The 13,736-nt window shown below is 39.6% G+C and overlaps 2 protein-coding genes across 3 annotated transcripts in view; both read left to right on the top strand.

Annotated features, from left to right (window-relative positions):
* Positions 1-656: 656 nt before the first annotated feature.
* rp9 (RP9 pre-mRNA splicing factor) lies at positions 657-7,269 on the top strand. Its single transcript, XM_042434551.1, has 6 exons — positions 657-950; positions 1,145-1,175; positions 1,280-1,409; positions 4,098-4,189; positions 4,680-4,741; positions 6,526-7,269. Exons 1-6 carry the CDS (start codon positions 805-807, stop codon positions 6,755-6,757), a joined length of 693 nt encoding a protein of 230 aa, XP_042290485.1. The 5' UTR covers positions 657-804; the 3' UTR covers positions 6,758-7,269.
* Positions 7,270-11,576: 4,307 nt separating this feature from the next.
* The window catches only part of elmo1 (engulfment and cell motility 1 (ced-12 homolog, C. elegans)), a 107,672-nt gene continuing 105,512 nt past the window's right edge, over positions 11,577-13,736 (top strand). For both annotated transcript variants that reach the window (XM_042436039.1, XM_042436037.1), the window contains exon 1: positions 11,577-11,737. The gene's annotated coding sequence lies outside the window, so the exon portion shown is untranslated. The remainder of the gene's footprint in view (positions 11,738-13,736) is intronic.

Raw genomic sequence — 13,736 nt, 5'->3', positions numbered from 1 at the left:
TTTCAGATGTCTATGAGTTGTTAACAGTTCCAACAAATAGTGATTTTTCTCTCTAAACTTCCCACATGGTTTCATTTCAATAAATGTTCAAATGATCAATATTTCACCAAAAATCAAAGATTAGAGAAAAAGTCCAAAAAGTGAAAACAGATTTGTGTATCAGAACTTTGTTATGTCTTCTTTCCTCTCCCATTAATCATCTCACGACTCCTCAGATTTATCTGGTGACCCTTTGGAGGGACTCAACCCCTAGGTTGGGAACAACTGGACTAAATTAGCTAACTGTATATAAAGTAGTTCAAACTAGCTTCACCTCCAGCAGCTACAACAATAAAATGCTGCTTACACACTGATGCTTCAGTATTAATAATCTAATGATGTCATATATAATAATATATCAATCAGAGGGACCAAACCACTACTTTTACTGCAATACTTTAACTACATCAAGCTGATAATAATTATGTACTTTTATTTGAGTATGATTTTTCATGCACGACTTTATTGGTACTTAGTTAAGTAAAGGATCTGAATACTTCTTCCCCCAGTGCGTATAAACTATCATATACATTATGTGCTTTGGCGTTTTAAAAGAAACCTGTATCCAGTGCAGTGCCGCTTGTGTCCTGCAGGTGGAGCTGGACTTTAACTAACGAGCCCGGCTGCACAGGAAGTACAGCAACACACAGCAATGTTTGCTAGTTAGCAGCAGGCTAGCACATTGATGACTGTTTCTCACTCATCAAATTAGCTTTGAACGCAACATTATTTATAAGTTAATGACGGTCCGTCGACATCAGGACCATGTCGGACAGAAAGCGAACAAAAGAGAAGGAGGACAGACGAGACCACAAGAGACACAAGTCCTCAAAACATGATATGGAGAAAGTCAAGACACAAGCGAAAAAAATCAACCAAGAAGTCCAAAAGCTGAAACACGTCGAGACGTTGTGAGTAATAATTATTAGTGAGAGCTAACGCTTTCAAACTTGTGCATGCATTATGAATGTGACATAAGTTGTAGCCCAATAACTTGAGCTGGGTTAGCAAAGTTTAGATGAATGACAGCTAAGTTTGAAATAATGACGTTAATTCAGCTGTAACGTTAGTTTCACTTTTCTGTCTCATGTTTCTTTTCATGCAGCTATGAGAAACCTCCACCAGGACTCATAAAGGTAACGTTACTAATAAATGCAGATAGGATTTAAAGAAGCACTGTTTATAACTAATTATATGCTGAATGAATCTTTGAGATTTACTGACAGTGTTGCTGTTGCAGGAACATGAGGAAAAACCGGAGGACTGCATTCCTGCAGAGCCAGGAAATGAGGAGGCCAGGAGCTTCCTGGCTCACGCCCCCACCAAGGGGTTGTGGATGCCTCTGGGGAAGGAGGTGAAGGTGATGCAGTGTGAGTACAGTTACACTAATTCAGCGAAATGAGCCTGGGTTTGCTTGGTTTACCTGTGTATCTGCAAAGATTTAGTCCTTAACCTGATTCTCCATAAACCCCTGAGACATTTTACAGAGTTACAGAAGTGAAGAGTAGATGTCAGAAGCAGAATCGTCTTTTTTGGCCAAGTATGTTTACAGATCTTCAGAATGATACACAAGGAATGTTTATAAACAGGTGAAATTGTTTCTGTGAGCTCTAAACAGGATACAAATAATGCCAAGAAGTTTAGAGTGCTGAGATAAATGTTGAATGGTAAGAAAAAAAGTGACACGTTACTTTATATATATATATACACATATAGTAGGTGGTCATGTACAGTATATACAGCCTGTTCAAATACCTTCACCGGCCACCTCGTTTTGTACACATGTGCAGTCTAATGCAATCATATACAACAGCTCTGCCATAAATTCTACATTTAAAAAGCGTATACATTCTCACTCAGTCTTTGTTGACATTGTCAGAAAGGTGATAATTCTACTTTATGTTTATTATTGAGGTTGTAGTGGGTGGTGGTGGTGTAGTGGAGTGCATTATGTTGACTGGTGCTCCTAATATTTGCCCACTCCATTGACATACATGAGGGGAGCAAAATAACAGGAAGACTTTTCAGAGTGTGTACAGTAATGAAGGCAATGTATTGCACATTTGTTATTTAAGACTAAAGGAGTGAAGTTCATCTCTACCACCTTTGTAAAAGAGAAGGAACTTGTTGTCCTTTGACGTGTGTTATCATTTAACGCATGTCAAAGGACAACAAGGCAGAGACAGTAGTCACAATCTCACTTATATAGATTTTTATTTTGTGAAATTTTACATTTTTCTTTTATCCTTTTCATATTTTTTTTATTTTAACATTCATTCATCTTAAATTTCCTATTGGCAATGTTGCTATTTGGTCTGACTTGTCTCAGTTTTCCTTGTGTTTATCATTTTTGTATGATCAGTGCTACACAGGTGTTCGCAAGTCTATACATGTCCATAATCTGTCTGAAATTATGTAAATTTAAGGTCTTAACTAATTCTGAGTACAGCTAAATTTTTTAAATCTTAAATTCAGTACTAGCACTCCAGAAATAGTAGCTGTTTTTTGTGAGTAGTCAAAACATTATCAGGGTATATGCAGATCTTGAAAAGTCTTTAAAAACATTGACTTTAGTTTCCACACAGAAGGGCCTGCAAAAGTCTTAAATTTAATTTTCAAAATTCCTCTTTCCTGCTGTAGACAGTAACATTAGTTGTAACCTGTTTATTGTATTTGTTTGCAGACTGTAATGAGACATTTTATATTTATAAACTACAAGTGAGACTGGTGCGACAGTGGACGGTGCTGCAAGAGGCTGTTTAATCTTTAGATGTGGAGTTTCATTCAGCACTATAAGACCTGTAACAAACACCATCACTACTGCCAGTTTTATTAGCTATAAGCTCATCCACTCACAATAGACAAGTCAAGATTTTAGTCTTAACCTGAGGCAATACCTTTATGAGTCACACTGTAAACTTTATTATTAGTTGTCGAGGTAACAGCAGCACTTATAGTTGAAGAACTGTAGGTGGGGGTAAACCTCCACCGCGAGTGGGCAGCAGTCTCGATAGGTGATAAATGTAACCACGAGAACTGGACAATTAACACCATGTCTGTTGTTTTTCTGACAAACATGATGAGCTAGAGATTAATGACGGTGTTGTGTATATTACCTTCTGTCCTTTTGGTCAAACAAAGACTGTTATTATATTCAGTGTCCATTCATTCCTTCATCCCACTCATTTTCATGCTGCGTGAACAGCCAGGGACTCGGGGAGTCGACACATACACACACACACACTCATACACTCAGGGCCCGTCCACAAGTTGGCATTTGTTCTGCAGAATCTGACTCACTCTGTTTGAATATATCATCCTGTTTCAGGGAAGGGAGACACTTCACAGCCAATGATACGGGCAAGAAAGAACTGAGTAAACAGTTTTCTACCATGACTGCCTTTTAGAAGATAAACAGAATTTGTGTGGTCTCACTTTCCAGAGATTATCAAGTGCTTATTCATGGTAGCCACACTGCTTCTTAAAGTGTAAAACATTAAAAGAGAGCAAATTTTTGACAGAAATTCTTCACTCTAGTGAAACAAACATGGGTGCTGTTTTTGATTTGTTTGAGATGTTCTGGCTCTTATAACCAGGCATGCATATTGAAACACAGCACTCCAGGGGCAGCCTTTTTTTTTTTTTTTCCTTGTTTGAGAGTGTGACTGTAAGTTGCTGCTGTTGGTATTTTTTAAGTCACACAAACAAAAGGAAAGAAAAATTTCTTTAAATGAAGTTGTTGATCTGTGTGTGACTGTATGTTTTAGTGGAGGTGAGTGGTTAGAAAAAAAACCCTAGTGAATAATAACACTGCATACCAAACGAATGTGGTAAAACTTGTCAAAACTTGATAAGTTGGCAACTGAACGCATTGTTAAAGGCCATGTGATGTGGCTGAAGGCTCTGGAAAACTGAGGTTAAGATTATTTTGTCAAACTACTTTTCTTAAGGTCAAGACTGTACATTTACACTCACGTTTTATCTATATCATAGCAAATCTCCCATCATGTGCCTCATATGTCATCACATTGGTTGTCCATTTGTTTCCTCCGCCGCAGGCTGGAGATGCAAACGCTACGGCCACCGGACAGGAGACAGAGAATGTCCTTTCTTCATCAAAGGCAACCAGAAACTGGAGCAGTTCAGAGTGGTGAGTTTGTTGTTTACTCATAGTTATTTAGAGAAGAAATCAATTAATGGTCTCCAGTTTAAGAATGTAGGTTGGGTTGTCTGAGGTCAAGAAGCTGTGAGTGAGACATAACTTTGTGTCTAGTGTTAACAACTGGGTTGGGAAACATTTTTAGTTTACACTGAGAAAACATGTGGGCAGCAGACTTCTTCACACAGTGCCTGTAGTGGAACAATATCTACTGCAGAAACACACACACAGCCTCTGCAATGATTACCATATATGCAACTGTATCATATTTTCCTACCTTGCATTGTAACAGGGAGGTTTTTTTTTTTTAAAAAGAGATGCTGACACAACACTAAAAGCAGTGCAATGGTTGGAATGTGTTGAGCTGGGGTGATTTTCTGGATCTAATATGAAAATTGGAAACATTTACTGTAAGTATGTATGCTGCTCTCCTTGCTTTTCTTCAAAGTTCATAATGACAGATTGTTTTCTAATCTTTTAGGCTCATGAAGACCCGATGTACGACCTAATTCGGGAAAACAAAAGGAATGAAAAAGAAACCAGGTACATACATTGATTTGTTTTTTTTTGAGTCATGCAAACTCTTTAATCATCTATATGCTTTGCTGTAGTTTCTCTGAAGAATCATTTTTAAGCTTAAATAGAGTGAAAGGACAAAAAGACTGTCTTGAGGGTGTAACTGGCTGCACTCAGACAGTTAGATCACTCACTTGAGAATCTGCAGTTGTTGACTATTTCCCCCTCAGAGGAGTAGGACAGTCTCAGATGACCTGGCAATGCTCTCATGGTGGCTGACTTCTCTGTGTGCCGGTTTCTAGAAAATAGTGTCTGACACCAGGATGTTTGAAGTTGAGGTTTGTTCACTAGGTGTGTGTGTGTGTGTGTGTGTGTGTCTGTGTATGCAGGGCAGCATGCACACTGTTGTGTATTTTTTTGCATGCATTAAAGTAAAGGTTATTCAAAGGCCAGTGGCACTTTGAAGTCTCGGTTGCATATCTGTGACACATTAATTCTGGCATCTTCTTTTGAAAGGGAAGTGAAACAGTCCAACCTCTCCTGCTGATCTTTGTTTTCCACTTGCACACACAGTGTTGTGTCGCAAGTTGTGCACGAGTTATGAAAGCCTGTTTTCACCAAGTGCTAATTGAAATTTCAGAAACGAACTTGTTACTAGAAGTATCTGCATCTTTATTAATCTTGAAAATGCACTTGAGGAAACTAAAGAGACATTTTTAAAAAATTGAGCAGGAGATTATGAGGTGCTTATTTTGATGAGTTGAGTCAGAGCACTAGTTGTGCTTTGAGGAGTTGTATGACATCTCAAGTATTCAGATGATCATTATGCTCCGTGTTATCCACCTCCACCAAAAGGAGGCCTGATGGATATCTCACAAGAACATGTCAACCTTTTTTCTCAGAGAAATCCTTTAATGGCTGAATAGTTAAACAGTTTCTGGAGGTCTTCAAAAACTGTCATTACATGCTCGGTGTGCCCCTCAGTTTTCTGAGCTAATTAAACTCCAGTGACCTCCGATACATCAAATATCTCTTTTTCCTTCCTTTATGACAGATGTTTTATATTTCACTGAGCCCCCTTCCTTTATTCTGTGATGTTTTGATGTTTTAATTTTCCATCTTGATCCTTATTTGGCTGCAGAAAAGGAGACATATTCATCTGACCTAGTTAGGAAGCAGCTGGAGTCACCTGTAGTCTGTGTTATTGCACCATTCACCAGATGTTCAGCTAACCGTCTTTGCTATTGACGTGTCTCCTGTGGGTCAGAACCATAGGGACTGCAGAGACCCAACTACTTATACTTGCACATTAACGATTAAATGATCATATTAATCTAATTTATTGACTGTGAAACAAGCCTCTTTGTAATTGTCTCACTCTGTTAAGGTTTAGGCGAAAGTTACGCAGCATTACTCGTTCATTCTGTGTTAGCACTTTGTGAAAATAAAATTTTAAAGAGTCATCTGAGCTCGAGCCATGTGTTTTAGTGACAGGATGCCTCCATTATCCAGGCGTGTCCCAGTGTGTTTTGAAAATCCTCCACAGCTGCAGTTTTAACGGGCACTTGGCAGTTAGTGAAAATGTGCAACACAAGTAGGCACTTGGCTAATTCCACAGTCTAGAAATGCACCAGGACAAAGACAGTGTCTTCCTCAAGGAGGTTTAAGATGCTTGCCAAAGCCGGCATCCAAGTCGGCATCAGTTGCCTTCTCCACCCTGTGCTTGACTCTAATCCCACCTCCTCATCTCTCCTCTCCTCTCCTCTTCCTCTCCTCTCCTCTCCTCTCCTGCCCATCTGTCCTGTGTCAAGGATCCAGCAGCTGCAGCAGCTACTCCAGGACACCACCTCCTCCTCTTCCTCCTCCGACTCAGACAGCTCCTCCACATCCTCTTCCTCCTCCTCCTCCTCCTCTTCCTCCGACCACCACCGCAGCAAGAAGAGGAAAAAGAGGAAGGACAAAAAGAAGAAAGACAAGAAGAAGAGAAAAAGGAAGCGAAAGCACAAGTCCTCCAAAACCAGTGACTGCTCAGAGTCAGATTGAGTGTTTGTAGCTCTGATATATGTAAACTATGTGCTTTAAACATAGGAAGAGACGGTGAATGAAGCGGCAACAAAGGTAGATCTTACACAGAGGAGGAAGTGAGCTCCGGTTCACCGGTAAGAACTGCAGTCAGGAGGCCTCCTGAAGGTTTTTTTTTTCTCCGCAGGTTGAAACTCGTAAAAACTGAGTGTGAACTGCACATGACTTCTCGCAGCTGTTTCATTTGCTCGAGGGCTGCATTTACGTCCCCGCTGTTACATCATACATTAAGAGAGTCATATGGAATAGCTGCTTAAGTAAGTGTGTGTGTACATGTGCCTCGGCGCACGTGTGCGTTGAAAGTCATTAGCCGCACGAGAATCCTGAAGCGATACGGAACGAGATACTTCTTTCACGAGGTCTAATAAGATAGCATGTCAGCAAATACAGTGTGTCATTAAGAGATTGTATTTTCCACCGTATTTTTTTACCCCTACCATTTTGCTTGGTATGAAATACTTTGATTGTAGAAAGAGGTGGAAAAAAAAATAGTCCTGATACGGTTGGAGCACGGTTAGAATTTGTTTTCCGAGTCCAGAATGTTTGAATGCTTGTGACTGTACATAAATATCTGGAATGATTTGAGGTTGGAATATGCTTATTTGCTCTGAAAAAGCCACAGAGATGGAGAAAAAGAATGTATGTGAATGTGCTCCCTTATACCGAGAATAAAGATGGCTCTTTTTCTCCAGTGTTTACCCTACTCTAAATCGCAAAAAACAAAGATGTGTTAATGTGTATTACACTGTTTTTCATGTTAATGACGACTTAATCTTTGGAGGATAGCGCAGCGAAACCACACACACACACACACACACAGAAGTCTGATCATTAAAAAATACATGGAACACCACTGAAGTGACCTTCCTAAGAGGCGAAGAACATTTTTCTTTTGATCTGCCTGCAGTCTGAGGATACTTCAGAGAGCGTTCTCTCAAAAAAATCATGTCACAGCCTGTAACCTACATAAGCGATCCTCCCTCTCTGCGCTGAGCTGCCATCAACAACTCATCACATCCTGCTCTCAAACTGTGTTATGTCAAAAAAAAAGTTAGCAGATCACAATATAGACGCTTCACGCAAGACTTGCCCTTTAGGCCATATCTAAGGGTGTGTGGTGCTTCTTTCCTTTGCAAGCAGCACTTTTTTTTTTTTTTTTTTTTTTTTTTTTTTTTTTTTGAAAAGGAATCCCAGCGGAAATAAACCAGAAACATTCCTTCTTTCTAATGACCCTGATAGAGAGACAATTACAGTAGACCTACAGGGAACAAGCAAACTAGATTTCCATTTAGATTTGTGTCTTAGGATTTCTGAATAGCTCAAACGCTGCAGGGAGCGTATGTGTTTATGTGAGAAATTGCAATTCCATCAAAGAATGACAGATTAAATGTCCATGAGAGCGTTTTAGCTCCTGACTTAAAGCTTTTTATATTTATTTTCTCCTCTTTCTTTCTTTCTTTCATCTGCTTTCCCAGGCAACTCTTGTTCTTTCTTTTCCTGGTGCTTTGACCAATAACCTGAGATAAATCAGCTTCATTGAAACAGTCTGTTCCACGTTGACTCTTCTCTCTTTCTCTCTTTCTCTCTGAGTAGCACAATGAATCTCTCAGATGAGATTCAGTCACAGGAGCAGCTCAGAGGGAGGTTGTGCCACGTCGAGAAGAGAATTTGGTCAGCGGAGAGTCTTTATTGAAGCACTCTGTCTTCTTGGACAAGGTACAGATCAGATTGAGTGCCAGGCCGGACTCATTGTGCAAATTGTGTTAGAAGAAGCTCCAGCATATTTGCAGAACACTAGATAATGAAAACTTTATGACCAGAGCGCTGCACTTAACTCATGAATAGTAATTATGTTTGCCAGAAGGGAGCAACGCAGTAACATTAGCCTCTTTTTTTTTTTTTTCTTTGGTGATGTGATATCATCTTCACACCAGATGTGTAGCTGGGCAAAGGTTCAGCCAGTGGTTGTGAAACAGGATGTGTCCAAATCCAAGTGACTCACACAAGCAGGTAAAAGCTGACAACTGAAGTCCACGCAGAAAGGAAACCTAAAGTGAGATGCAAAATTTAAAAAAAAAAGAGAGTGACTCTGCATTTTATTGGATGAAGAGGTGCATTGTGCTGCATAGTGAGTCTGCATTTTATCGGATACATTGTGCAGTACTTTAAAACCAAATGGGATGGCTTAAAACCACTCCGCCGCCTCTTTGCTGTCTCAGATAAAGGGATTACATCTTCTGTGACCTCTCTGAAGCTTCCGTTAGAAAAGTCTCCATAACTCAGTGATGGAAATAGAGCAGTTTGAGGATGTTCCTTAATGGGAGCGTACAGTAAAGTGGTGTTTAGGATGTGTTATGTGCGATCTGAATTGCTCTGATCTAATGCAGCCTTTCAGCATCAAAACAAGGAATCACTTGAACCAAGTCTTCGTTCTATCTAAATGCAATCTAGTGCAGACAAGACTTGTTTCCCGCTCCTCTAAATTGCCACACCGATGTCAAATAATCATTGTGCTTTCTGTTTGCCTTTGCAGTGCATGTATGCAGTCGAATTAACAATTTAGTTCAGCACACAGGCTGTCATTTAAATAGGCACAGCTTTGTATCCGGTGTTTTTCACAGAGAGGGGAACAAACAGAAAGAGGGACAGAGAGATTTCTGCTGGGTGTGTCGCTCCAGATTATTTACCAGGGGAGGACGGGGCTCCTGTATTAATCCTCCTCCTGCTGCTCCTGCTGAGTGGAGACAAGGATGAGCTGCCGCAACACTATTCTCTCTCCCTCCCTCACACACAAACACACACGCTGGCACTCCAGGTTTAATATCAGAAACAGTCTGTAATCACAAAATCAAAAGGGAAGTGGCCTCATGTGGCCCAGAGCTGCGGTAGTCCGTGATATAGTGCTGTGATCTGCCTGAAAATATAGCATTATGTTGTCTAAGACTACTGCTGAGCTGTATCAGAATGGTTCCATCCAACATAATGTAACATTAGAAGGTCATAATCAAACAGTTGTGTGTGCGTGCGTGTGTGTGTGTGGAGACCAGAGAGCATTCAATAACCATGAATTATTGAAGTCATTGTTCTTGTTTGCCTTCCTCTCCTGCAAGATTGGAGGCAGCCACGCTTTTGTTTCACCCATCATGGAGGGAAAAGATGTCGACTCCTCAGTTTTTTATTTGTTTATTTACTTATAATCTGTTCTAAGTCCTTTTCAGTCAGTTGTGTTCATTTCTTGGGTTGCTGGAGGCGAACGCTTTTCACCGGAGGAGTTTTGGGTCAGTCGGACAAATCAATAAAAACCTGAATATCTAAAACGTCAGCCATATGTGTATTTACATAAATGGTTAAAGATGCATCAGAGAATATGTATTTGATAACTTTTTAAATCAAAATTGTGCAGTTTTTCAATCGAGTGTGTATGTGTGAGGACAGTTGTGACACATATTTAACCTTTTCTTGAAGCCTATATGTTTATTTGCTCATGTAATATGTTAACTGGTATACATTTAACTTTTAAATGGTGCTTAGATTTTTGTTTAAAACCAGCAGATTCAGTCTTAACAGTTTTTTCACCATTGCATACTGCATACAATAAATGATGATATGTGGTTGGGATGTGTTTTTTTTTCTGGCTTTCTCCCAGAATGATGACATGTTTTTGAAATACTTGTAATAGTTTTTTTGGAAATTAAATGCTTGAAAAATAAATGTATTACTTAGTATAATATTTATTTATATACGAACCCAATAATAATTTCCATCCATAAAAGCATTTCATTTCTGGTCACTTGTTTTTCATTATTCTGTTTCTCTGTTTTATTTAAGCTCTTTTTTTAATCTTGTATCTTATTTCATTCTTTTAAATGTCTATTTTGCATCTTTTTAATACTGCCTTGTGTTTCTTTTATGACTTTTTATGTTATATATAACAGTTTGAATTGCCTTGTTTTAAGGAAAGGTGTCCCATATCATAAATAAATCTATTTTTTAACCATTTTTAACCAACAAAACTAAACAAGAGTAAAGAAGCCTAGCTATAGATTTAGAGCTGCAACAATAAGTTGATTAATCAATTAGTCAATTGACAGAAAAATAATCTGCAACTAATTTAATGATCAATTATTCTTTTTAAACTTTTAAAAATAAAAAATGCCAAATATTTCATGTCATTTGAGAGGATTTGCTTCTATTCTTGGCGTTGTGTGATAGTAAATTCAATATGTTTGGATTTTAGACAGCTGGTTGAAAAAAAAAACAGGTAATTTGGGCTTCAGGAAACTGTTACACACATTTTTCACGGTTTACAAACATTTTATACACTTTATAGATTAATCGATGATGAAAATAATCTCAATCTCGTTAGCTGAAGCCCTATATAGATTTAAAAACATGAAGACATACATTTAAAAAAACACACTTCTTGATGTGCAAGTAGATTGAACATCAGTTAAATGTTTTTCTGATTGGAGGAAATAAAGACACTATAACCGACCTGAAAAGTATAACTGGGCTACTTCTTACTGATCAAGAAAATCAGATTTTTATCCTATAATTTAAATAAAGACAGAGTGATTTCCTCCAACATTTCCATTCATCAGGATGGAGACATGGTAAATTTCAGAATTGATATAATATAAACTACTGCTTTTAAAAAAAACTGTTTTTTTTGGGGGTTTTTTTTTACATGTGATGAAATGTCACCATTCACTCTCTAAGCAGTGAGTGAGTGCAGCTCTGCCTCCATGCATGCATCCTCTCTCTGGCATCACAGAGGCAGCCAGCAGACGGCAGAAGAAAAGAGGAAGTGGAAACATCAGCACTATCTCTACGACAGAGGAGAGAGAGAGAGAGAGAGAAAACACACACACACATACACACACACACACACAAACTCCGGACACCAGCGCTTTGGTGGAAGAAGTGTCTTCGCTTCGTCAGGTTTGTGAAAGCACGTCCTTTTTTTGCTTCCTTTTCTTGCAGGATTGTTGTCGTTGAGCAGTGAAGCAGCTTCACTTCCTTTCGCGTTTAGCGCTAAATGTTGAGGATTCACGGTGTTTGGGAGTCGCTGCTTTGCTTCAGCAAAGCGTTTGTCTGTTACATTGTCGGCGAGATAATACTGTGTCCCCCTGTTGTGTCCTTTTCTCTCTATATATCCGTATGTCTTTACTTTTGTGAAGCTGTCCTTTTTTATTGACATGCGTGTCTGATAAAAGCATCGCCGCTCACTCCGCTTCCACACACGCACATTGAACTGCGGTGAAAAATTAAACTGGCAGAACATTCATTCACGCCGCTTTGTTAGTTCTGCTTTGGGAAACAAGTGCGGGTGAAAAAAAAAAAGCTGCAAGTTGTGTGTTTGCAGCAGGCGGCTGTACTGTGAAGAAGAAGAAGAAGAAGAAGCCGAAGCTGGCTGGTTGGTTGGTTGCTGCTGCTGCTGCTGCTCCGGAGCATGCTGTTCGCTTCATGCAAAAAAAAAAAGGAGGAAAAAAAAGTGGTGCGTTTATAGATGCCTCCGTTTTCCCTCACTGCTAATTAAAGAGCTACTTTAATAGTGTGCGGTGTCTAACTCCAGCCCAGCATGCTGGCCACATCGTGGGCCTGTGATTAGGAAAGAGATGGGAGAGAGAAAGCTAGACAGCCTCTTCACTCTCCTCCATAAGATGGAAAACAAAGATGCATTATCATCTGGCAGCCTCTAAAAGTGGTCATTCACTTGAGTAGGAGTAATGCTATGTAAAGTGACTTCAAGGGGTTACATGTGAGGTCCAGTACTTTGATATTGTCCCTCCAGCATACACCAGGGGCCCCCAAAAGTTTTGATGTGACCTCCAGTTCATGTGCATTAGGTTAGTGTTTCCCAAACTTTAGTTAGTGGCTTGTGACCCGTTAAACCGAAGAAATGACAGCTAATGACCTCTAGACACAGCTTGTGTTTGGGTTAAACTATTTGTGTCTTATTTAATTTTCAGAGGTAACATTTGCAGTAATTTAAAAGAGGAACCAAATGATAATATTGTGTTGGTGAAATATGTTTTTTATTCTTGCATGACCCTTGGGGTGGCCCCAACTCTCAGGTTGGGAACCACTTTTTTTAGACCATGGATGCTCTGATTGAAATATTTCGTCTTAAGGAGCCTTATTAGATTTGTATTTTTGGTTTCAAGTTTGATTCCTTTTTGTTAGACAGTGGATAGCAGAGATTTGACAGAAAATGTGTGGATAGAGAGATAGGGAAAAAATGACAAGCAATAAAGGTTGAACTGAGGATGTTGTGAATGCATGATCAGTGACTTTAACCTCTGGAGCACAAACAGTTTTCCCTTTTAGGTCCTAAAAGGTCCCTGTTTGTTTGTGAACCCCACTTTGAGAACTGCTCCTCCGCATTTCCTGTGATCACTCAGCAACCGGTAATAGACCACAACAGCATCCGTTCTCTGGGACACAGCGTGCCTCAGCTCTCTCCTCCTCACATCAGCCGTGATGGGGCCCAGGGGCCGCACGCATGCCGGCTCCATCGTGTCAACTCGACAATAAACACAGACTAACATAGCCTAGATGGAAAAGCTTAGGGACATGTGCAGCCGCTCTCTCACACACATAGATCTTGACTATAAGGGATGTGCCTGTTTCTGATTCAAGTGTTTTTCTGCGAGTGTCACTGAAGTAGAATGTTGTGGTCTGGTCCTCTAGTTGTCCACGAGGAAGTATTATTTCAGTGAAATCTGAGTTTCTATCAGGAAAACTTGCTTGAACTGAGAGATTCTATGTTGCATTGTGAGGTTTTGGCCTATATGTGCATATGTGTGTCTGTGTGACTGCGGTTGATAGTGGGTTAGAGATTGATGTTCATCGGTTTTAGAGCAGGTCTGGCGCAGCTTTAGCAGTCAAGGAATGCAATTTCAAACTCATACTTTGGTACAAACCACTAACTTGCACT

The sequence above is a fragment of the Thunnus maccoyii genome, chromosome 15, assembly GCF_910596095.1.
Source record: "Thunnus maccoyii chromosome 15, fThuMac1.1, whole genome shotgun sequence".
NCBI lineage: Eukaryota > Metazoa > Chordata > Actinopteri > Scombriformes > Scombridae > Thunnus > Thunnus maccoyii.
Note: the sequence above shows the minus strand (reverse complement) of the source record. Positions and strands in the feature narration are given on the sequence as shown.

Coding starts and splice junctions, on each gene's coding strand:
- rp9 (XM_042434551.1), top strand. CDS start 805: ATGTCGGACAGAAAGCGAACAAAAGAGAAGGAGGACAGACGAGACCAC. Junction 951..1,144: donor CTGAAACACGTCGAGACGTT/GTGAGTAATAAT, acceptor CTTTTCATGCAG/CTATGAGAAACCTCCACCAG. Junction 1,410..4,097: donor GGAGGTGAAGGTGATGCAGT/GTGAGTACAGTT, acceptor CCTCCGCCGCAG/GCTGGAGATGCAAACGCTAC.